Source organism: Xenopus laevis, chromosome 3L (genome assembly GCF_017654675.1).
Source record: "Xenopus laevis strain J_2021 chromosome 3L, Xenopus_laevis_v10.1, whole genome shotgun sequence".
Lineage (NCBI taxonomy): Eukaryota > Metazoa > Chordata > Amphibia > Anura > Pipidae > Xenopus > Xenopus laevis.
The window spans coordinates 107,200,277-107,225,841 of NC_054375.1; the positions used below are offsets into that span (position 1 = coordinate 107,200,277).

Below are 25,565 nucleotides of genomic sequence, written 5' to 3' on the forward strand. Positions count from 1 at the left end.
CCCTGACATTCCAACCGTAGTCAATGCACCATCTGTTTTTGCAAATCAACAGTGCTGCTGTTGCCTATGAATAAAGGTTCAGCTTAGACAAACAGTATGGAAATTTATACAGTATGCACGTCACCAGCAAACATTTAAACTGTGCCTTCACCTTGGATAAAAATCTTTCTTGGATATATTTTTTATGATCTGAGACATTCTGCATCTGTATTCTAGAAGTTAAATGAGAATGTGTACCTGTTCATACCACAGTTTTTGTTGCAATCCATCACATTGTGATTGGTTACATTTATATGGCAGAACTACTTGTCACATGCTGATCCCCACTAATGAATGTTGGGGAACTCTTTGGCCAAAGGTTGCAGCCCCTCCACCCAAAAAATATGGTGTTATTTGTTTGCAGGTCCAGACTGAGATTCATAATAGGCCCTGGCACTTCATGTACAAGTATAGGATCCGTTCTCCAGAAACCTGCTATCCAGAAAGTTCCAAATCACAGAAAGGCCATTTGCCATAGACTCCATTTTATCAAAATAATCTAAAATTTTAAATATCTCTGTAATAATGAAACTTTTTCTTGTACTTAATGCAAACTCAGATATAATGAATCCTTATTGGAAGCAAACCAGCTTATTGGGTTTATGTATTTATGTATGTTTAAATTATTTTCTAGTAGACTTAAGGTATGAAAATCCAAATTATGAAAGATCCATAATAGTAAATAGTGAATATAATAAATAGTGACTGTCTATGGGATCTTACAGCAGCCCCTCTGACAGTTGGCAGAAACTGCAGATTGCCAGTTGATCACATCTGATCCGATTGGATGGTCAGCAGCTGGAGCTACGTTTTGTAGCAGTGTTTGTTAAATTTTTCTTTGGTTCAAACCTCACTTGGAGAATCTGATTTCTTTCCTTAGCTTATAACATGGTTACAGATGCAAAACCATAGCCATTAAGCCACAGTTCCAAGAATATATATAGGGTAGCAGTGCACATACAAATCTCACCTTAATTGACCTATCTGGGATTTTTAGAATATCAAGGATAAATTGCCCCCCACCACCAATTGTCTACTCAACTGGCTCTCTAATAGTGCGACAGCCCTGCCCCCCCCCCAAATTAAAACTGCTGATTCACAGAATACAAATATTTAGCTGAATTTTCTATTAAGTGTGAATATTCATGCATTTTGCTGTGCCTCTGTATCAGCTGTAGTTTTGCTGTCAAGTTCTTTTGGTTAATTCTTGTTCTTCTATTTTAACCACCTCCTACAAATTTCTGCTCTATCGACACAGACACTTTCCCCTAAGTAAAATCCCTCCCCTCTCTATTTAGCTTATGGTGAACTTCGTTTACATCCTTTTGACCCTTCTGGCATAAATAGCATATAGCTCCAGCCTTTATATATCAGTGAGGCATTACCTGTTCTGTCTGTCTGTTTCTTTGTTTACTGTACAGTACTAGATGTGCTCTGCTTAACAAATAGTACAATTGCTAAACTGTGTAAAATCTGATTAAAAGCAGATCTGCTTGGTTTCTTGTATAACTGGCATGAAACAAGGGTTCTGTGTAGGGATTTTTTTAATTGACTTCCTCCTCTCCTGCCAGGTTTCTAAATTTTCCTTTGTGTCAATCCCTTTACTATGACGTCAATTGCAGTGCAGGTTAAAGTATGCTGACCGACGTTACAAGGATGGTAGGATACAGATAACTGGGGTGTTTCTCTTCTCTTTACGCACAATAGACTGCATGAAACCACTAAAATATGTTCCCCCTCCCCTCAAAAAAACATTTAAAGGGGAGTTTACCTTCATTAAATTAATCATTTTAACATTTTTCTAAAATGGTAAATTTTACAAAAAAAGGTTTGTTGATACGTTACTTAACGGGCACCTATCCCTAAAAAAATTGCCCCTTCCCCTGGAAGTGCGGGCTAATAGAGTGATAGATGTCCTTTTATACATTTACTTTAGTTCAGCACATACTAGGCTTTCCAAGCTATTTTAAAGTCTGACAGAACAACTGATAACATTTCACAGCAGCATTACAGAAATTAAAATATCAATTTATCAAATATTTATTATACATGTATGGGATCTGTTATTCAGAAACCGGGATCCAGAAAGTTGCAAATTATGGGATGGCCATATCCCACTGACTCATATGAATACATTTTAAAAAATGATTTTTTTTTTCTCTGTAGTAATAAAACTGTACCTTATATTTGATTCCAGCCATTCTACCAAGTTTAATGCATGTTCAAGTAATTTTTTAATATGCATAAGGTATGGAAATCAAAAATATGGAAAGGTCCCTTATCAGGAAAACCCCAGGTCCCGAGCATTCTGGATAACCGGTCCCATACCTGTACAACCATCAAAAAGAACCCTTGGAGGACCACATGTGACACAGGGCATCCAGGTGGACAGCATTGCCATAATGAAAAGTAAATTACTTCAGAGCTAGGGGCATATTGGCCTTCTGGAACATACATGAATTTATGATTTGATTTGCATAAATAACATATTATTTTATTTCGGGTTTCACGTGTTTTTTCATAGGTGTGACAAAACCAGATAATTAAAACATATTATACATTACTGTAATAGAATCATAAATCACTTATCACTTTTTAGTTACGTAATACTTGTATATGAGAAGCATTATAGGAGCTTGCTTGGCCAATTTCTACAGTTTACAAGGCAGAACATTAGCAGTATCAATTATGACAAAATAAGGGGCAGAATGTGAAAAAAACATTCTTTTGGTTCCATAAAGAAGAGCATATGTACTGCTGTACAATGGCAAGCAGTGAAAGGTGATACAACCCCATGCTATAAGCCCAAAGGAAGGCTTTGTGTAGCATTGTACAGATGAAAGCTAAGAGGCTGAAAGGGTTTAAATGTGGGATTAAAAGCAAAGGTATAAAAATGTCTTCTTAATACTTAGCCCATGTGTTTGAATGAAAAGTAACATTATTAATTGAGTGAAAGTTAAGGGACTGGCTTTGCCAGTGGCCTGTACAGGTATGGGACCTGTTATCCAGAATGCTCGGGACTTGGGATTTTCTGTGTAAAGGCAGCAGACCCCAACCTTTTTTGCACCACAAACCAGTTTCAAACAAGACAAAAAACAGTCTAAACAGTATTTTGGTCCTTCCTGGGCTTTGCATAGCTGTAGTCATGGCAGTGATGTGTCAGGGAGCTGGGATTGCAGGTAAGTAGGGCCTTTTTCATTGTTTTTGCAGCTATTATAGACTGCAGCTGGGATAGGAGACGGCCCAGTTTGGCATAGCCTGCGGCCCGCAATTGGTCCGCAGTGGTTGGGGTCCCCAGGTGTAAGGGATCTTTCCATAATTTGGATTTCCATTACTTAAAGGGGTTGCTCAGTGTTTATTATGATGTAGAGAGTGATATTCTGAGAACATTTGTATTTGGTTATAATTTTTTATTATTTGTGGCTTTTGAGTTATTATTTGGATAAAATGGAGTATACGGAAGATGGCTTTTCCATAATTCTGAGCTTTCTGGATAATGAGTTTCCGCATAACAGATCCAATAAGGAATAATAAAAGTGTCTGCCAAAAAGAATTGCGCTTGATATTTGTTTGGGCATTCGCTCATAATAAATGTGAAATTCCTTTTATATACGAATATTCACAATGAAAGGGTGAAGACTGCAGGTGGCATTATGCTGGCTCACATATGCTAACCTTACTGTGTCCTGTAAGTGGTTGTTATTGGTTAAAACTAAGCGTGCCTATGCTGTAATAAAGCATCATCACTCAGCTCTCAATTTGTGCTCTATCTCCATTGTCTGACAGCTCAAGTCATGAATATAGTTGCCTTTGACAGCAGCAAAGTTCCTTTTCAAATGTCTTTTTGAATTGCCTGCACTAGCAGAGATGGATGTGATGTTTCCTGCCTGTTGAATTAGACCAAAATACAGAGTTCACCAGAGGAGAAATGCTAACGTGATACCGACTGCCAAACAAAGAGAAGAAAAAATCTTGCTGGCTGGGGAGTCTGTAAGGACAAGTGTCATCCAATCAGATTCCTCATGCTGTTGCTATGTGCTTTTTTTATTTAGCCTTCTTTGTGAAGAAAACCTTACTCCAACAACACTGGCTGGAAGTGCTCAGTTGGCAGCTTCTGGATTTTACAGTGTTTTTGAAGCCAAATCTAGCAGGTCCTTTTATTCCAGTAGTCTATATATGGTTTACTTTATTATTAACCTTTTATGTTAACATCAGTGCATTTCTACCACACTTTTCAGAAATAATACAGTCTACTCTCCCTATCATACACACCTTTAGATTAGTTTTATGAGGAATCTGTTAACCTTCTAGTATTGGAGTGTTGCAGGAAACCCAAATCGGAATCAAACTCAGGAATAACCACTGCTAATCCAACTGTCCCAATTTTGACCGCTCAACCTTCAGTCCCCAATTGTTATTGAAATAAACCGACTTTCTCTTTGATCACCTGAGTGAACAGCCAGAAAAAGATACAAAATATCTAAAACTTAATTAAATAGTATAGCAACCAATCAGCAGTTTACTGGTCACCTTTTTTAAAAGCAAACTTCTTATTGGTTATGGGTCACTGTACCTGGGCAAACTTTGTGCTTTTTTTTTTTTTTTTAAACATATGAGGGTTCATGTGTTTTTAAATGTATAATTAAATGTTATTATATGGATTTGTGTACAAGTGCTGACATGGTGGCAGTCTTGCAGCACTTTTACAGAATCAAAATGTTTTCCCACATCTGTGTGAGTTTCCTTCGGCTACTCTGTGGGTTTTTCCCACAGTCCAAAAAACATACAGACCGGTTAACAGGCTCCTACTTTTATGGCAGGGACATTAGACTGTAAGTTTCTGTAGGGCAGAGACTGATATGAATGATGAAGAATAACTGTAAAGCACAGAATAGCCTGTTGGTGCTATACAAATAAAGAATAATAATAATAATGATGTGCGCAAAGCTGCAGTTGCCATATGCGCTATGTATGTCAGTAAATCATAAAAAGCTGCTTTGGATAGGTCACAGTGATTCAGCAGACTAGTTTTAACCGGAATGTAAATACTGTTTTGTGCTTGTTACTTAGCTGGATTAGAGTTGCTGTAGATTAAAGCAGATGAATTGCCTAATGTATTAGTACCAGACATCTATTATTAGAGGTTGCTGTCTGAGGATAGTCGGCCTTTGGAAAGTCCTCTGTCCAAAGTTGGAGGCTGCTCAGAATCCAGTATGTTTTTGTTTTTTAAAGCATATGACTTTTCTGTCTCTATATAATTTTTAATGGAAAACCAATACATGGTACCTTTATAAAATGGTGTATTTATATAGTACCAATCCAAATAAATATATTATAAAAATCTGAATGCTAAGTTTCTGGTTGATTACTTTGGGGTTCATTATTTAAAAGAGATCAGAGAGCACTCTGTCCACAGTGATATCTAAATATACTATTTTACCCGCAGTATTTGTTGACCACATTTGAGTCTTAGAGGGCATATTACAATAAAAAAAAGCTAATCTTAACTATCTCAATCCTCCTGCTCTCTCCCAAGAGAGAACCTGTCCAACCCCAACTAGGGGGTATGGCTGCCTGTTAAGCAAAGGATAGCATATAAAATCCTTCTGCTAACATTCAAAGCCCTTCACTCCTCTGCTCCTTACTACATTTCTTCACTTGTCTCACTGTACATTCCTGGCCATCTTCTCCACTCCTATTGGAGCCACCTTGTTTTCATGCCATCCACTGCCACCTCTCATCTCAAACCTTTCTATCTTGCTGCTCCTTACCTCTGGAATTCCATCCCTGAATTCCTCAGTAAGGAGTGCTCTCTCAATTTCTTCAATACTACCTTTTGGAGCACTAGTACATAAGTCTAGTCCTTGTACCTATTGGACAATGCCTTTACCTTGTGCACTTTTTCCCCTCCAATTAGTGCCTTTATGTTAGCCACCCACCCATTTCGACTGTAAGCTCTACGGGGCAAGCATTTAAGCTTAGTGTCCTTTATATGAGCTCTGTATATATTTGTCTGACTTGTCCTCCCTGTGTGTACATACATACATACATACATACATACATACATACATACATTGCTAGTAGACCTTCAGTGTTTTATATATTAGCTATTTTTATGTATGTATTCTTTGTGATGGCTGAAAGGTTCAGTATTGGCTATATTTTGGGCACACTGTGGGGTTTCTTCACATCCCTTTTACCCCATATCAGAGGAGTGCTTTTTCATTTTAAAGTGGCAGTGGGTCTTTGATAATCCAAATAGATGGCTGTTTATAAGGAGGCAGCTGATATTGGAATAAGGTGATTAAAGATATACAGAGAAGGGCAAATCTTCCTAACCACACAAGGGATGATTTGCATGGCAGTGGTAAATCTGTTTATCCTCTGTCACTGTGTGTGGGCTCCATGTGTGACAGTAAAGTGCAATGTGACACTTCATAAAAAAACCAATAGCAGCTTTCTTGCTTACCCTTTTAGCACAAGTGAGTTATTAATATATGGGCCTTTTGTTATAAATATTCTTGTGTAACTGGTGGGGATTGTGGGTCCATAGAGGTCAGCAGTGCAGGCCTTTGTATAACCAAAAACATATAATTAGTCATGTACTAGTGTTCAGATCTCAAGTTCCTTCTGTTTACAGGCTGAACTCCATGTCCTCTGTAGCTTATCAGAACAGTATTGATATACTATGTCCTACGTTAGCAGAACATTTGACACCCAAGCAGTTAGTGAAACAACACCCTCTAGCAGAAATGTTTACATTTCTAGACTCTGTGTGTGTGTGTGTGTATATCTATATCTATCTATCTATCTATCTATCTATCTATCTCCTAGTGCTGTTATTTTTTTTGTTAGTTTTTTTTAAATTTTATCACAAATGATACATAACATTTCTCTACAAGGTACACAAATAAGTGTTTAAAAGCATCCATAATGCTCTCTGTTGTACTGCATTAAGTAGTCGAAGCTTACAGGAAACCCAGTTCAGTTTGTGACCTTTACCTAATTAGTTTAATCCATTCTGGACCACAATTACATGCAAAACTCAAACTTGAAGCCTAGGAACGTTTTATTTAAATATCACTGACTTAACTAAGATTGTTCACCATTTACAGCAGTCCCTACCCCAGTGGAGTTTACAGTATTAAAGGAGAAGGAAAGTCATTTCACACTTGGGGGTGCCAAAAGTTAGGCGCTCCCAAGTGAATGTATTTACTTACCTGAAACCCAGGGCCGGTGCTCCTATATTCCTGCTTCTTTGCGCTGTGCATGCGAGTGAAAAGCCAAACTTTAAATAGCTCTTGGGGTGGGGGGAAGGGGTTGATAACACTCCAACTTGCAGTAAAGAGTGACCTGAACTTTATTTGAGAACAAGCCACATGACTGGGGGCACCTGGGGCTAGACATGTTGTCCGTTTCCTATGTCCGATATTAAAAATAAATCTGTTTGCTCTTTTGAAAAGCTGATTTCAACGCAGGATTCTGCTGGAGGAGTGCTGTTAACTGATGCATTTAGTGTTTGCGGCTTGGCATTTACATTTATTTACACTTATTTCATTTATTTTGCGAGTGCTGTAAGGCAGCAGTGTTGTTGTTGTTGTTGTTGTTGTTGTTATTACTATACCTATTGTTTATATAGTACCACATATTCTGCATCATTATACATCCTTCCAACAATTCTGCCAGTGACACTTCTAAGCGAAAGTCCCTGTCACATTCATGCACACGCTATAGCCATTTGTATCTGGAGTCAATTAATTTGCCTGTATGTTTTTTTGAATGTGGGAGTAGCTGGCCATGGAGAGCATACAAACTCCTTGTAGATAGTGCCTGTGTGGAATAAAAGTAGCACCCCAGCCCTGTAGCCTATGAGTAAGTGCTCGTTTAGCACAAAACGCGTCAGGCAATTCTGTCCTAATAATCTTTACTTCACATTTCTTTTTGCTCCTGCATTTATTACCACCAAGTCTCTTATACGCATTTGAGGTTTTGAGACTCCTGCCCTGTAAGCAAACATTCTTTCATGAAAGGTTACCCCTGGTGGTCATATGGCATGAACCCTAATGAGTTTTTTGTTATTTAATAGGGTTTCTCAAACACTGTCCTGCTGGCCTTGTCTTTGTCTGACAAGCCACAGGGTAATATTATAAAAGCTCCATGTGCATGCAGTCTATTACGCAGTTTTTCCATTTTCTTGTATTCATGTGTTGCACAATTGCATTTTCGGTTATTTTAGGCAATAAAAATCCACAGCGTGTAATGCTTTACAGTATTGATTCTCCTGTTTCCATTTACTAGCATGATATAACTCCTAGGGGCAGATTTACTAAGGGTCGAATATCGAGGGTTAATTAACCCTCGATATTCGACTAGGAACTAAAATCGTTTGACTTCGAATATCGAAGTCGAACGATTTAGCGCTAATCCTACGATCGAAGGATTATTCGATCGATCGAACGATTAAATCCTTCGAATCGAACGATTCGAAGGATTTTAATCCAACGATCGAAGGAATATCCTTCGATCAAAAAAACGCTGGCAAGCCTATGGGGACCTTCCCCATAGGCTAACATTGACTTCGGTAGCTTTTAGCTGCCGAAGTAGGGGGCAGTAGGGAAGTTTTTCTTAAAGAGACAGTACTTCGATTATCGAATGGTCGAATAGTCTAACGATTTTTAGTTCGAATCGTTCGAGTCGAAGTAGCCCATTCGATGGTCGAAGTAGCCAAAAAAACACTTCGAAATTCGAAGTTTTTTTAATTCGAATCCTTCACTCGAGCTTTGTAAATGTGCCCCCTAGTCTAGATTGTCATAATGCGGGGCATGCAAAGGATAAATGCATTATTGTACAGAAGTGTTGGAACCAAGAGAATAAATCATAACTGGGAGTTGAATAAAGCATCGGCTGTAAGAAGTACTTGTCTGCACCGTGTGGAGGAGTGGTGCGAGCAGCATCTGATCACTGTCTTAATTCTTTGTGCAGTAACAAAGACTTCTCTGTAGTTTGCTCTGAAATATATTTCCCATTGTAAAACGAGCACCAATTTAGAACATTAGGCATATGTAGCGTAATTCATTATTCCAGAGGAAATAAAAACTTTCTTTTAGATTCCCATTGTTGGTTCAGAATACATAATCTCTTATACTCTGAAAGTTCATAATTATGGGTTTGTAGGCTTAAAAAGCTGCATGTACCATTAGTTTTAGAGGAGCATTCAGAATTTAACTACTTGACTACTAAATGCTTCTTTTCTGCTAACATCAGTAGGGAAGGCCCCAGCCAGAAAACATTTATCCCCTACCGTATATAAATGCATTGTGTATAGAATTATTACCTCATACTTTACTGTTGAAAGACTTTAATTATGGTAGATTTTTCTTGTCCTTTAAACTCTTAATTTCACCAAACGTCTGTCTGAAGTGAGGTAATTTTTAGGTAATTCTACTTAAGAAAGAAAAATAGAAAAAAAAAGCTTTGCAAATGTGGGAGTGTTTTCAGGCTGCAGGGGGTTAAATCCTCAGTGCTCCAGGAGAGAATACAAAGACTGTCCTGGAACAATTTGTATCAGCAGTTCCTCACTAAATTGCAGTGTTCTGGTACCTGATGCAGCAACTTATAAAGTCTTGCCATTTTTTTGTTTCAGATTCCCTAGATGAGTTTTATGAATATGAAGCAGAAGATTTCCTGGTATACCTAGCTTTGCTGATTACGGAAGGACGAACACCAGAGCATTCTGTGAAAGGCAGAACAGAAGGTCCCCATTGCCCTCCAGCACAGTCAAGCCAGCCTGCACCCAATAAGCATGAATGCAGTGATAAATTGGCACAGGTAAGTGCACCATATGCTTCAGACGCAATGGAGATTTTCCGTGCAACCATAGAAACCTTGTATGCCTTAGTTTGAGGAGTTCTTTTTACCTGTCATCTAACTGTCTTTATTTTGTGTTCCTGTTTCCATTTAATGGGGTGGTTCACCTTTACATGAACTTTTAGTATTTTTTAGTATGTTTTCAATTGGTTATCTATTTTTTATAGTTTAATTATTTGCCTTTTTCTTTTGACCCTTTCCAGTTTTCAAATGGGTGTCTCTGGTATAAAAACAAAAAAAACAAATGCTCTGTAAGGCTACAAATGTATTGTTATTGCTACTTTTTATTGCTCATCTTTCTATTCAGGTCATTTACTATTCATATAGCAACCAGATTGCAAACTAGGCAGCTACTGAAAAAGTTAAATATCTAAAAAAAAACACAAATAATAATATCCATTGCAAATTATCTCACAATATCGCTCTACATCATTCTAAAAGTTGTCTCAAAAGTGACATCTGAGCTTATTTAATACACTATAGTCAATTGTATCAAGCCATTTTTTGTCTTTGACATAAATGAAACTGCAGAAGAAATGTGCTTTTCATGCATTGAAAGTGGATAAGTCAATTTTTTTATATTTGATGGAAGCTCAGAGTATGGGCAGCACCGTGAAGAAAAAAGTTTTGAAAGATGTGTAGGAGTTCTATGTGTTCTTTTGTGAATGGAAATTGCCACACTGCTACTAATGGCTGTACAGAATATCCTTTACATTATGGTATGAACAATGCTTTACCATGGCTGTGTTTTAACACACATTGTTATGAAATTAGGCAGATAAAATCATTAAAAAAAATCAGATGAGGATGTATAATAGAAACCATGACGTAAAGAAATGTGATGGCCTTCATTGTATTGCTCTTTGGGCGAGCTAACTAAATGAGTAATTGTTTGGTAATCTTTCAATGGGTGAATTGTTCAAATGGCCTTAAAGGAACAGTTCAGTTTATAAATAAAAACTGGGTAAATAGGCTGTGCAAAATAAAAAATGTTTCTAATAGTTAGCCAAAAATGTAATGTATAAAGGCTGGAGTGATTGGATATCTAACACAACAGAACAGAACTCTACTTCCTGCTTTTCAGCTCTCTAACTCTGAGTTAGTCAGCAACTTGAAGGTGGGCCACACGGGACATAATTGTTCATTGAGTTTGCAATTGATCCTCAGCATTCACCTTACATTCAAAAGCAAACATTTATGACCCATGTGCCCCCCCCCCGTAGTTACTGCCTGGTAATCAATTAGTGGAAAGCAAGATAGCTGAAAAGCAGGAAGTAGTGTTCTTTTCTGTAATGTTACACATCCAGTCACTCCAGCCTTTATACATTACATTTTTGGCTAATTAACTATATTAGAAACCTTTTTTTTATTTTGCACAGCCTATCTATTTAACCAGTTTTTATTTTTATACTGAACAATTCCTTCAAACTATAACTCCCAAAAGCAATAAAGTTATCATTTGACCATGTGTAAATCAAAAAAAAACCTTGGTACAATTTTATATTGTGGTTGTCTTTTTAGGCCGCTTTATTTAAAATGACATCTTGTAAAATCCTGGCTTTCTAGCTTTTTTTATATATTTATATTTGGGCGTATTTAATAAACTAGGTAACCATTGCAGGTGCCTATAGTAACCAGTCCAACCTTTGCTTTAATTGTCTAACTTGTAGTAGAATGTTTTACCGCATAAACAGCTGAAGTGCTATGAGCAACTGCACTGAGCTATAGCTTCTAAATGTCCCAGTGCAAGTTAAGCATTTTTGTTAATAATACTGGGGCTAACAATGGGATCACAGTAGAGACCTGTTTGAGAGAATGCACAATCCACAACAGTTAACGCAAAGCTTTTTAAATCTGATTAATTATATTGGAGACTGGCCAGATATCATTTGAAACAGGTGGTTGTACTTTGTTTCAAACTTTGTCCAGGTATTTTTCTTGATTTTATTGATCTGCCTAGAAGATGTGGATCACAGTACAAGCTTAAGTTAGCTGAGTAAATTTGTTAGATACATAGGCATAGTGTTTTCGCTTAATAAAGGGTTGTCTTAAGCCCAAAACTTTGCTGGGGGAGGGGGCAAAATGCACAATACATTGTGCTTTGATTCATGTCTTCTATATTTATTTTGCTCCTAAAGTGAGGTTCTAATATCACAACTACAACTGTATGTTGATGTACATTCTATAAATCTGTCTGCCTCAAAAGCCATGTGATAATTTATGGTGATAGACTTGGCCATCTTCTTGCTGCTTGGTCATACCATTTTTTTAAAACTTGTTTTTCAGTGCCTGGAAGCTAGAAAAACTAGGTCTGAGGTTGCCTTTCTGTGGAGAAATAACATTCCCATCATGGTTGAGGTGATGCTGTTACCAGATTGTTGCTATAGTGAAGAAGGGGCAAACACAGAAGGGAATGATTTAAATGATCCTGCACTGAAACAAGATGCCTTGCTGCTGGAGAGGTGGACTCTGGAGCCTGTGCCCAGACAGTATGTTTCCATCTTAAAGTAAACTTTGTACTAAATGACACATCTTGTATGTAGATTGCAGGAACCTTTTATATATATTTACAGCACTGCACCTTAAGGCTGTTCAAAACATTTAACTATAACAAAAGAAATACAAAAAATGTTGTTTTGCTATTGGTATTGATTTATGCTATCTTAATTTTCATCAAGCACAAACAGTATAGGTATGGGACCTGTTATCCAAAATGCTTGGGACCTTTTTTGGAAAACAGATTTTTTTCGCAATTTGGAACTTCATGCCTTAAGTCTACTAGAAAATCGTGTAAACATTAAATAAACCACGTGTGTGTTTTAGAGTCTTTATTAAAATAGTTGCTGTAATAAACTGGTAATTGAAACTTACTAACCACCAAAACCTATTCACATTAGATGCACAGAATTTATAGAGTGGATGATTGCAGGGACTACCAGTTACCAAACTACCAGTTAGTGGCAAGAGTAAAGCTATTTAAAAAAATGAAGTGCACTTTATAAGGCCACAAACATAGGTGGCCAAGAGAAAATGAAAAACAACATTTATTAAAAAAATGTTTTTGTCAATATAGTATCTTTAGTGCATATTCATCTGCCCTGCAAGTTTCTAGTTGGACAGCCAAATTATTTTAGAATGTCTTTATCAAAATATATTGGGGGTTAAAAATCGATAAGCAAGACTTAGAATGCTGGAAAAACAGTTATGTGTTTTGCTTCCTTACAGTTGTGTTTTGCTTCCTTACACTTTGATTTATTTCTAGCTTATACTTTTTTTTTTTTCTTTTTAGAAGCGGCGATCGGTTCATAGAAGAAAAGACTCTACTGTTGGCCATCCGTTCCTTTGTTTTCTTTTCTCAGCTGAGCGCCTGGCTTAGTGTGTCCCATGGAGCTGTGCCATGCAACATTCTCTACCGGTAAGCGGGTAACTCTGCTCTAAGCATGAATGCTTGCAAGAACCAAGTGATTGTCTGTTGAGGTGTGGATTCCAATTCATAGCAATTGCTTTATCTCATATTAGCTCTCACATACTTTTTTTTGTGGATTTATTCCCCCTTTCCCTCAGCATTGTTTGGTTTACAATGACCTCATACCAGACCCCTGATTCATCTATCCGTTACCTTTTATGGCTTACAAATATTTTTAATTGCTATGTTCCTATCACAGTGAACATCAGATTCCTGATGTTCTAATATAACATTATTAACTTTAAATCCACCTTTAGCATAATATTGACGGTGATATTCTGAGACAATGTGAAATTGGTCTTCCTTTTCTATTTTGTGGGTTTTTTAACTATTTAGCCTTTTGTTCAACAGCTCTCTAGTTTGGAAATTCGGCAGCTATCTCTTGAATTACAAAATGGAAAATGAATAGGAGAGGGCCTGACTAGAAAGAAGTTATAAGAGTGACAATAATGATGCAATTGTATTCTCATTGAGTAGGTTTTTTTTTTTTTGTTTTTTTTTGGCAACAACCAGATAGCATTTGAAATTGCAAACTGAAAGAGGCAGAAGAGAAAGAAATTGAAAAATAAACCTAAAAAACATAAAAAGCTCTTGAAAAGTTGCTATAATGGTGCAATTTTTAATGTATGCCCTAATTGCAGACTATTAATACTATTGGGTCTTATTTAAAGAAGCTAGCATGACTATTTTGCCTTTCAAGATTTTATTTTTGTGGGGAGGAGCTAGGTTGGATTAAGGACAAAAATTGGCAGGGAGTATTATAGAGCCTAATTTTCACTAGTGCAAAAACCAGCTTTTGCCCTGGTACATAATTGTGGCCATAAATGAGCCCTAATATTGGAACACATTTCCTGTAATGCACCAAATCCAGTTTAGAAAACCATTGGAGTGAGGACATTTTTTTTTTATTAAATTGTATTTTTACATTGCTTGTCAAATCTATTTTTACAGTGTGAGTGCTGCTGGTGAAGAGCTCAAATTAAATTTTTCCCATTCTCCAACTGAACATATGTTCCCTGTACCCAACGTATCGTACAATGTGGCCTTGAAAGTTAGTGTGCAGTCTTTGCCAAGACAATCCAGTTATCCAGTATTGAACTGCAGCATTCACAGCAATCTTGGCTTTTATGAGAAGAAAATCATACCACGTGAGCACAGTCTTACCCTGCCACGCAGTTCCCAGGACAATGATCAGAATAGTGCTCCTGTTTCTCCGCATACATTCACCAAGCAGGCATGGAGTGTTGGGCCCGAAGGCTTACTGCATGCAAGGACAAATGTTACCACGGATCTTACTCTGCCTGTTAGAAACTCCAAGCTGCTTTCCACTGTTGATAACAGATACAATATAGGAACAACACCATCAAAACTTCAGTGTTTTAGCTTGACTGGTAACTATAAGGCAGCACCACAAGAACCATCTGTTAGAAATTTTAAATCATTCTCCCTGGTTGGTGTGCCATGCAGCCCCCAAGATAGCCAAACTGTAGAGACCAATACCTTGATAGGAACTTTAATTCAAGAACGTCAGGAAATCATAGCAAGGATTGCTCAGCATCTGTTACAGTGTGATCAAACATCATCACAAATAAACGGCCATTCTGTAGTACATGAATTAAGTTCCATTAATTCCAAGATCTTCAAGAACTCATCTGAAGATGAACAATTTCAAAAGAAAAACAAAGATATCCCCCCAATATGTACATCTACTTTAAATTTGACTCTACCCACAGATAACCAAAAAATTAACCCTAAAAAAGCACCTGATACCCCGATCAATTCCTCACGGCCCATCCCTGAATTTCATACCTCGCCAAAGCCACAAGCCAGACGGAAACTTATCCTTTTTGAATCCAATGAATATGACTGCAACACATTTCAATCTTCTGGTCAGTCGGCAATTTCATTGTCTAGTAGTGAAAATATACATAAAGTAATAGAAAAAAGGGACATTAAACAGAGTGAAATATCTGCCAGGACTGGTAATCAAATATCTAACTCCAGCAATACAAACGACAGACTTTGCACCAACACACAACTTGTTCCAGAGGATAAAAATTGCACTGATTCCTCTCATAAACAGAAAGATAACTCCAAACTTTGTTCAACTAAAGCAGGTTATGGGAATGGACAAGCACAAGAGACTACATGCAGAGAGAGCAGGAAATCTGACCACAGCAGTCAGCTCCTTAGCATTGAAAATTGTATTAACAAGGATAGAGATAATATCCAATACAAAGAACCCCAGGATAAAGCGAAAAGTGCACACGATGAGAATGAGGACCCAACAAACTGTGACTGCTGGAAACAAGGGCAGAGAAAGTGTAATGGGAACTGTTTACGAAGATGTGAGAGGCTGAAGAAAACAGAACAAGTATGTATTTTCTGTAGGAATGGATGTGGTACCAATGCCCACTGTTAGGTTGATTACATTGTAAAGTTTGACTTGGTTCCTGGTTTTCCTGTGATTTATATGAAAAGCACCTGGTGCTTGTTATTGCTTTCTGGCTCTGATGTACAGAATATGATGGGGAATCTTTGATTTCCTTGATCAAAGTTTGGCAACCTTTTTTGCTGCAGCTGTTGCAGCTTCCAGATGCTCTACTATATCCTCACAGGCTGGTAGGGGAAGGAAGGGAGGGATGTAGAGAGCTTTAGTTTGCAAACTTGTGTTTGATATGCATATTGTGAGTTATTTACCAAATAGATGATTACGACATAGAATTTTAAATTAAATATGCCTTTAATATGGACATAACATTTCTTGTTGACTTCGTATATAAAATATTACAATAGGGAAGTACTTCAGTTCCTATATTATTTATAGGAAACTACACTATTGTTACTTAAGAAGTTTGAATAAGATGAATACGTTTGCAGAAGATACTTTGTAGCCCTCTGAAAGCTACTTCTCTCTGCAGTACTGTTAAGAGGAACTGTGTGAATACTAGCAATGTAAACAGATCTATAATTGTAGAAATTATAAAAAGAATAAGAATAAAAATTCTATGTCGTAATCATCTATTTGGTAAATAACTATTTTTATATAATTCTATTCAGGAAATAAAATACTTATAAGGATATCCAAAGTTTTCATTTAATTCCTTGTATTTTATAGGCTAACAACAGCTGGAGGTCCTTGTATATAAAAATATCAAATAATTTTAGGATCAGTTCATAGGCTGGTTGCTGCAAGAAGATAATTGAACCAGATAATTTCAGTTTAACTTAGTTCAATTAAAATGATTAATTATTATGGTCATCCTGCTTTAATACTGGGAAGATCAAAGACCTTAAAAAGCATTCGTCCATTGCCAATAGAACTGGGCTGTTCCCATTCATAGTATATGTATGTATGTATGTGTATATATATATATATATATATATATATATATATATATATATGTGTGTGTGTGTATATATATATATATATATATATATATATATATATATATATATATATATATATATATATATATATATATATTTGTTTTTTTTATTGCTAAACCTATATATTCGAATTTGCGGTAACTCAGTAAACCAATCAATCCTTTATTTTTCTTTGCTTAAATTATTTTCATTGCACTAGTGTATTTCAGCTGGTGGAGAGATATCTCTCTGTGTCACCTCTTATTGGCATAAGTGGAAAATGGCTAGCAGTGACAGGTGGGGGTTGTTTTTTTTTAGCTCGTAAGTTCCCAAATGTACATTTTCAGGCTGAAAACTACCCAGAGATGCTCTGGGTATTTATCTACTGGCTGAAATACACTAGCAGAGAAAGATTACACGTGCCACAGGCCTATGTGCCTACATGGTAAACAGATATAGACAGTATATTGTTTTACTTTTAAACCCATCCTGTATGTTGCCAAGTTTAAAAAAGCAAAAAGTGTTTTTTTTTTGTTTTTTGTTTTTTTTTAAACAGTACTTCAGAGGTTTGCATTGGCTTTATATTTGCTGTAAAGTGTTTTTGAAGAGCAAATGCAATTCTGATCTGGTTATGCACATGGCCAGCAGGTGGGCGTGGTTAACAGGTGCATTTTGCATCAGCAGATGCGGAAGTGAATAGGAGTCAGAGCTGTGATCATACAGGCTGTAAGAATGAACAGAACAAACATAAAATGTGACCACATGTGGCCGGTTCTATGGAATTCTATTATATTTAAATGCATATGAAACACTGTAATTGTTGCGGTATTACCGCTCATTCAAAGGGAACTATAGCGAAATGAACATTTTAATTTAGGGGGCATCGTACTGAAATAAGAAACTTTGTAATTACAATCAATTAAATATTCTGCATTGTTTCTGAAATAATTAAGTTTATATTCACTATTCCTCTCTCAGCATCTGTTTCTCTTCATGCTGTCTTCATGCAGCAGTTGGGTGTCCGATAGTCATTGATAGATACAATATATCTTATAGGGGGGCTCTGATTATTTTAATAGAGTGAGCTCTAATACATCTTCTAAGCAAAATGACCCCCCCTATAGGATATATTGGATCTAACAGTCAATGATTATCTGAAACCCAACTCCTGCATAAAGAGAGAATGAAGAGAAACAGATGCTGAGAAAGGAAAAGTGAAGATGAACTTGATTATTTTTGAAACAGTATAGAATTTTAAATTGATTGTATTTAGAAAGTTTGCTTATTTCAGTATGATGAAGCTTATGACATTTTCATTTTTGTGATAGTTCCTCTTTAAATAAAGCAATACAGAAATTTACAAATGCATGCCATCAATTTTCATTTTCTCGATAGTTCCCATTTAAAGGAAATTTTGGGACATTTTATAGAAAAATACTTGTTAATCCTGTTTTATCTATAAAATAAATAACCGCTTGTTGTTTACTGGCCTTTTGCAGAAAACAGTACAACTAAGACATTCTAGTACTTGGAAAAAGCAGACTTTTCGGTCTCTAGATGGTATCTCAACCAAGGCCTTTCACCCCCGCACTGGATTACCTTTACTCTCAAGTCCTGTAAGTTGGAAATTTCATTAATGGAATAAAAATAGTTGTTTTAACATAATTCTATCTATCTATCTATCTATCTATCTATCTATCTATCTATCTATCTATCTATCTATCTATCTATCTATCTATATGTAACACCTATTTGGCTGTATAGCACACAAATAGTTAAAGAGATCCAGGTAAGGTATGAGCATGGGTTACATGCGACCTACAGGGCAGGGCCTTCGCCAAGTGGAAGCTTTCCCTTTAAGAGGTAGTAGAGCTACACAACACAGGCAGTTTAAGTGCTATAAAAGATAAATCAACGCCATGAGGTTCTTTATGCAAACAAGAGAGGTGGTTTATTATGCCAGAGGCAAATGACATCAGGTTTACTCACGCAGGAGTTGTTGGATACAGCAGATGGAATCACAGTGGACAGAGTAATGATCACAGTCAGGCAGATGTAACTCCTTAAGGTATCAGCAGACAGGTGTATATCAATTCCCATTTAACTGATGTTGCCAGTGAGGGGATCGGGATTGATCAGGTAGGGTACAGGCAGTCCTTTGTTAACCTAGATGCCTATCCACTGAGTTTCCTGCTCTAAAGGCAAACAGGCCTTGTGGGAAAGCTACTTCCTTCTACAATCCTCGTTGGAGCGACAACTGCTCTTACTGCTAAACCTCTCTGTCTAACTCTCCTAGAGAGTCTATTACAAAGTACTGACTAAGCTAGATGTTCCTCGTTCACGGGGGTTGCCTGGTCCCCGACTTAAGCACCAAAGGTGTCAGGTCCCTTTGGGGTAAATAGCTTACTGGGGCCTATGGTGATCCCAGGCTCAATGGGAAACACCTAGCAGCATAGCACCAGGAGCCAAAGAGGAAGAGGCCACTCCCTACACAGCAATATAGCAGTGTGGCAGGAGAGTGTCATTGCACTCTTTGTACAATAGGTGAGGTGGTTACACTTATACTGTTGCAAGGGCTTTGCCCAATAACAAAGGATAAGAGAACTACATAGGAAAGGTAGGGGATTAACTCTATAGGGATAGGATATACTATAGGTCCATATATATATATATTACACACACACATCTGCCAGGGCCGGTATTACAAATTTACTGGCAATTTTTTCAGCCTTCTGGCCAGTGTGTTGCTCCGCCACATTTTGCATCACTGTGTGACTCTGCCCCCTTTGCATCACAGACCGCCCCCTTTTGTTGGCTGTTCGATATCCCTAATACAGTATGTTATGGATATATGCCTGGCTGTGGACATGTCTAGAGATTCCCTGGACTATATATGGCTCAATCAGGTCTGGACTGGGGACTGGCATTCCAAGTACACAGAGGCTCAAACAGCCCATGACCAGCCCACTAAATAGTGACTGTCTGGCATCTTACTGCAGCCCCTCTGGCATTTGCCAGAACCCACAGATTGCCAGTCCGGGTCTGGCTCAAGTGCTCCACATGCTCCTCTTCAGTTCAAGCTTTCTCAAGGGCCCAAAAACCTTAAACAATTATAGCTAAATGGAAGTAGTTGTCATACTGAAAGTTTATGTGACCAGATAAACTATCTATCCATCTTAGAATGCAAAAAAAACACCCTAAGACAGATCTTGGAAAGATATATTCCATATCAACTTGTTAAAGCACAAGGGGGCACTAACACAAGTAAACAATATGTCTCACAAGCTATCCCTTAACTGATTCTCAGAATATCTGTATGGTGAATCACTGATTTATCAGTGATTCTATAGAAAAGCAGTATCACTCTTGCTGCTAGTCTGAGATGGTAAATACTGTAACCTTTTGCTAGTAGCAGAAGTAATACATGTAATGCTGGACTGGTAATGCACCTAGCCTTTCCGAATTGCTGCAGGATAGGGGATGAGTCAGCAGCCACATTGCATCGACTAGCAAAATATTCTACTGTAGCTGACAGAACTGAACGTGGGTTGGCAAGCTGTCCCTTGAAATAGTAATACTGCAGATTTTCTCATCTATGTGGGTGTCCTTGCTCTAAAGCATAATATAAAGAAAGAATACTTCACCACACATTGCCATGTTTTTTTGTGTTCTTTAAATAAACTCCATATGTTTCTACCCCATCCTCTATAGTTTCACTGTCATCTTTTTTGCTTTAAATGGAAAATAGGCCTAATTTATGATTATATAGCTAATTGTGTGTACAATACATTGATGAAATTTTATATTACCGCACACCTCCTTCCAATTATTCTGCGTAGTGGTGCTGGTCTTCCGTTGACCTTGCCAGGTCTCCTTACTGCTTTGTAATTTCGAAAAACGGTCCGCACACACCAATATTGCAGTCTGGGATTGTGCCCCTTTTATTAATGCCACCAACAATCAATAATCAACGTTTCGGGGGGACACAGCCTCCCTTCTTCAGGATAGAAGAAGGGAGGCTGTGTCCCCCCGAAACGTTGATTATTGATTGTTGGTGGCATTAATAAAAGGGGCACAATCCCCGACTGCAATATTGGTGTGTGCGGACCGTTTTTCGAAATTACAATACAATACATTGATACCATCAGTGAAACTAAGTGAAAGCTGCCAGCAACATTAAATATGAATTCACCTCTTTGGGCGTCTTTTACTTTTAACATTTTGTTTCTGTAACAGCCACATCCTTGTTCACAATGTATTCTAGACGTTCACTCGAATAAGAATGTTACCAGATGAAAGCATCTTGTTGTTTTACCTAGGTTCCACAAAGAAAAACACAGTCAGGGTATTTTGATCTGGACACTTCATTACTGAAACTTAAAGGTTTATCCACACAGAGGTATTTCTTTCTTTTTCAGATGTTTGTCAAATGATTTTGCCATGTTGTTCTGTGAAAATAAAAAAACATTTTCAGAGAACAATCAGGAAATGTTCTGCTACAATGGCAGAGGCACATTTTATTCTACATGAAATATGCAATTCATTAACTTTACTGACAGCTGTAAACACAAGCTTTGCTTTTTAGCATTTTCATGTGAAATATTCATGAACATAAGCCTCTTTTGGGGGGGGCCCTCTTCACCTTTTTCTATCAATTGTTGTTCAGTATGTATGTAATTCTGTATGTTCTTTGTATAAAACCATTTATTGTACAGCGCTGTGGCATATATTGGCGCTTTAACAATACATGTCGATAATAATAACGAACACCTGAATACATTCTGCATATCTACCACATAGGGCCTACCAACAGAGGCTTTTAGTATGTGATCTATAGTATCAACCTCCTCAAAAGTGTACAGTTTAGCAGAAACTAATTGCAGACGTATAACATTGACTTTTACCTGATTTTTGGATTATTTTGTGAATGATGATAAATCTTGATAATAAACATACATTTTTAGAAGTGAGGTTTTAATTGCACGGTATGCCATGAATTACAGATCTTTTGAATCACACGATTGTACCATTGCATGTAGACTGTTTATCTTTGTAGACTGAGAGTAAATAATAAACTGGTATGCTTTCCTATTAACAGACAGCATTCAAATGGGTTCACAGATGAAGAGACAGAGGCCAAAAACAAACAGCTCAGTTCCAGTGCACCACCTGCCCCATGCCTCAGCCTACTGGGGAATTTTGAGGTATTTATTCAGTGTTTTTTATTCTCATTTTTAAGATTGGTAGATTTATTTATTTATTTTTAATGGGCATTTTCTTTTTTTATCCTATGTAAGAAATCAAAGCCATTGGCTTGTCACTATAGTTCAGTTGTAACTCCCATAAGGCTCCACTACACTTATTTTAGGTTAACAGCTAAAGGAAATTGAGGTTAAGTGAAGTTGCTCCAATTATATTTATTTACTTCTGTGTTTCCTTTTTGAATTTTACATGACCTATATTTAGAAATATATAAAACAGTCTGTGTGTGTCCTTGCAGGTGTTTGTTTCTAATGTAAACTGAGTACAAGGATACACAGACACTTCAATGCAAGGGAATGCTCTGAGTTAACTGAAAAGTTGTCCTATTACATTGTGTGCCACTGTGTCTCTTTATTAGCTCAACAAAAACATATAAATATTGATTTAGCTCTGTGTCCTTTCCAGGAATCTGTACTGAATTATCGCTTTGAGCCACTGGGTGTAGTTGATGGTTTTACAGCAGAAGTTGGGGCAAGTGGAATCTTCTGTCCTACACACATGACCCTGCCAGTTAAAGTGTCTTTCTATAGTGTTTCAGATGACAATGCTCCCTCTCCATATATGGTAAGTTTCTCCCTGTCAATTGAAAATGACTATAGATAATATAACTCAAATCTTCAGTTGGTTATTCTGATGTTGGCTCTAGGCTATCTAGTAAAGCCAGCAGATGCCATAAAAATGCTTGTCAGCCATTTGCACCTGCTTAATGTGTCAATGACCCCATTGTCTAACTTTGTACTCAACTTTACAGCTTTATGTAAAGTCTGTGTGGACTGGTATGTGCTGGTAATATGCAAAGTATAAATTAAGTTGCTAAATACAGCTCTGTTCATGTGAAGTGAAAAATGATGGCGTGCATTTGAATATTTCTGTAATTCTTTATTTAAAGGCTATCACAAAAATGAAAATTTAATAAAAGCCTCATCATACTAAAATATTTTCTGGCATAATCAAGTTTAATGTCACTATCCCTCTCTCAGCATATGTCTCTCTTTATTCTCTCTTCATGCAAGAGTTGGGTGTCAGATTTTCATTGACAATTAGATCCAATATATCCTATAGGGGGCTTCCTTTCCTAGCAGCTGTATTAGAGCTCATTCAAATAACTGATTCCAGTACAAACAATATAACTGCATTTTGCACAAATTCTGCATGTAGAAAGACAGGATTTCTGGTGTTTTTAACAGTGCGCTCTAATACATCTTCTAGGCAAAAGGAGCCCCCTATAAGTTATTTTGGATCGAACTGTCAATGATTATCTGACACCCAACTCCTGTATAAAAAGAGAATGAAGATAAACAGATGTTGAGAGAGCAATAGTGAAGATGAACTTGATTATTTCTGAAACAGTATTGAATTTCATAGCCGATGTATTAGAGCTAATTCAAATAACTGACTAAAGTACAAACAAGACATAACTGACTTTGGCACAAACCATACATGTAGGAACAAGATTTTTGGTGATTTTAAAAGCGTGAGCTCTAAAATCTTCTAGGCAAAACAGGGCTGGGCCAATCCAGCCGGGCATCCCAGGCAACATGGCTGGCAGACCACCCCACTCCCCCCTCCTGCATGCATACCAGACCACAACTTCATGCGCCTGACCGTGACAGCGACATGGGGGACAGAGGTGGGAGTGACTGAGGGGAGGTGGTATTGTCGGAGGAGAGGGGAGGTGGGATTGATGGGGGGAGAGCGACGGAGGGGGGAGAGAGGGGTGGAGGTGAAAACTAAAGAGGGCTGCAAAAATGGAATAGGGGTAGGCAGAACACAATTTAAGAGGTACCTGCCTAGCGCCCCCTATCGTTGTGCCCTAGGCGAGTGCATCTTCTGCTACCCCTAGTTCCGGCCCTGAGGCATAATGAGCCCCCCCCCAAAGCCTGTATAAGACGTAACTGTCATTCAAAATCAGACTCCCAAGTCCTGCATATAGACCGAATGAAGAAAAACAGATGCTGAGGGGAGGAGAGTGAAGATTAACTTGATTATTTCAGAAATGGGTCAGAATTTTTAATTACATTTAGAAAATGTTTTATTTTAGTATGATGAAGTTTATATTAAGTTTTTTTGTTTTCACAATAGTTCCCCTTTAAATAGCACCATGTACCACTGCATTATTATTTTTTTTTTGCAATGCAATAGTATTCTGTAATGCCAAATATAGCTGTTGCATCATTCAAATATAGGTTGTTAAATTTTTCCATATAAATACTGAATAATTTTTTCCATATAAATACTGAATATATTAAATCTCATCTGAATAGATAATTCAGATTAGTTTAGAATGATAAGTGTATACAAATAACTAGAATTTATGGCTTAGGTCAACATTTTTATAATGTCATACATTAGCCCATTCTAAATAAATAATAAAAATACCCTTAAACTCCGTCTTCAGGTAAAAATCAACTCAACCTTTAATTAAATAAACCCCTTCATGTTAACTCCAGCTCCCTAAAATAACATTGCTGTTTCAATATAAGCAGACACAACACGTCTTCACTACGATGACTACTGTAGCAATCTGGTTAAATCTGATGTCAGATCAGGGTGTCCATGGCCAACCCTCCACAATATCCAACCAATCCACATATGGACCAGTCACATGGACACTTGCAGTAGCCCACCTGCTCATGACTGGAAGGACAGCCTGTTCAAACTGGCACACAACCTGGTATATGTGTGTAGCTGGTCAGGCTGCATGGTGGAAATCAACCAAATCGTAGCATGAATGACACTCCAAAAGCTAATAATAATGCTTTGTCAGCAGATGGGCCCCTACTAAAGAAAAGGGTACTGTTGCCCCTACTAAAGAAAAAGTTGGTTAAAAAAAATAAAAGTCCTGGCATTATCAATTATATTTAACATTTTGCAATAAATGTTCCTTAAATGTTTTGTTTCTCATTGTTAGGGTAATATAGCACTGGAGTCTCTTGGAAAGAGAGGTTATCGTATTCCTCCTTCTGGAACCATACAAGTGGTGGGTGCACTTCTTTCTGCATTATAGTTTTTTTTAGTATATGGTGACTAGAAAAAATTATTCTGTAAAAAAAAAAAAAATCAGAGCAAATTTACACTGCTTTTTACTACTTTTCCTAATTGTTAGGAAAGCTGAAATTGTGATGTCTGGTTTTCCAAAGATTTTAGATTTGTCTAAATCTGAATCCTAGATTCATTGCATCCTTACTAATTGTTGCCTGTGTCTTAAGGTGGCCGTACACGGGCAGATTAAAGCTGCCGATATCGGTCCTTTTAGACCTACCAGTGTGTGGGGGCTTCCGATGTGTCTCCCCAATCAATATGAGGCCAAAAATTGGCCATATCATCACCAAACGAGTGGATCTTCGCGTGTATGGCCACCTTTAGGTTTACAAACAAGTTGGTGATCAATATACATGAGTTTAGTAACACCTCCTACAGTTAGGTTGAAGTAACAAGGAGGTGGATTCTAGTGGAAACTGAAACTGCTCTTCAGGTTTACTGCTCAACATAGGTGTACATTATTCTACATAGAGAACAAGATTTTATTTTATTAACGTGTACATTTTTTACATTCTACTGT

At 37.3% G+C, this 25,565-nt stretch overlaps 1 protein-coding gene and 1 long non-coding RNA gene across 3 annotated transcripts in view; one reads left to right on the forward strand and one right to left on the reverse strand.

Annotated features, from left to right (window-relative positions):
• The window catches only part of LOC121401552, a 69,037-nt gene extending 61,694 nt beyond the window's left edge, over positions 1-7,343 (reverse strand). Inside the window, exon 1 of the long non-coding RNA XR_005966342.1 lies at positions 7,260-7,343. This is a non-coding gene — a long non-coding RNA (uncharacterized LOC121401552). The remainder of the gene's footprint in view (positions 1-7,259) is intronic.
• Positions 1-25,565, forward strand: part of fam214a.L (family with sequence similarity 214 member A L homeolog) — a 33,828-nt gene that overhangs the window by 4,510 nt on the left and 3,753 nt on the right. For both annotated transcript variants that reach the window (XM_018253066.2, XM_018253067.2), the window contains exons 2-10: positions 9,683-9,867; positions 12,193-12,395; positions 13,196-13,321; positions 14,324-15,746; positions 18,241-18,357; positions 21,061-21,140; positions 21,840-21,945; positions 22,409-22,567; positions 24,915-24,983. In XM_018253066.2, the coding sequence (XP_018108555.1) occupies positions 9,683-9,867; positions 12,193-12,395; positions 13,196-13,321; positions 14,324-15,746; positions 18,241-18,357; positions 21,061-21,140; positions 21,840-21,945; positions 22,409-22,567; positions 24,915-24,983 (2,468 nt within the window). The remainder of the gene's footprint in view (positions 1-9,682; positions 9,868-12,192; positions 12,396-13,195; positions 13,322-14,323; positions 15,747-18,240; positions 18,358-21,060; positions 21,141-21,839; positions 21,946-22,408; positions 22,568-24,914; positions 24,984-25,565) is intronic.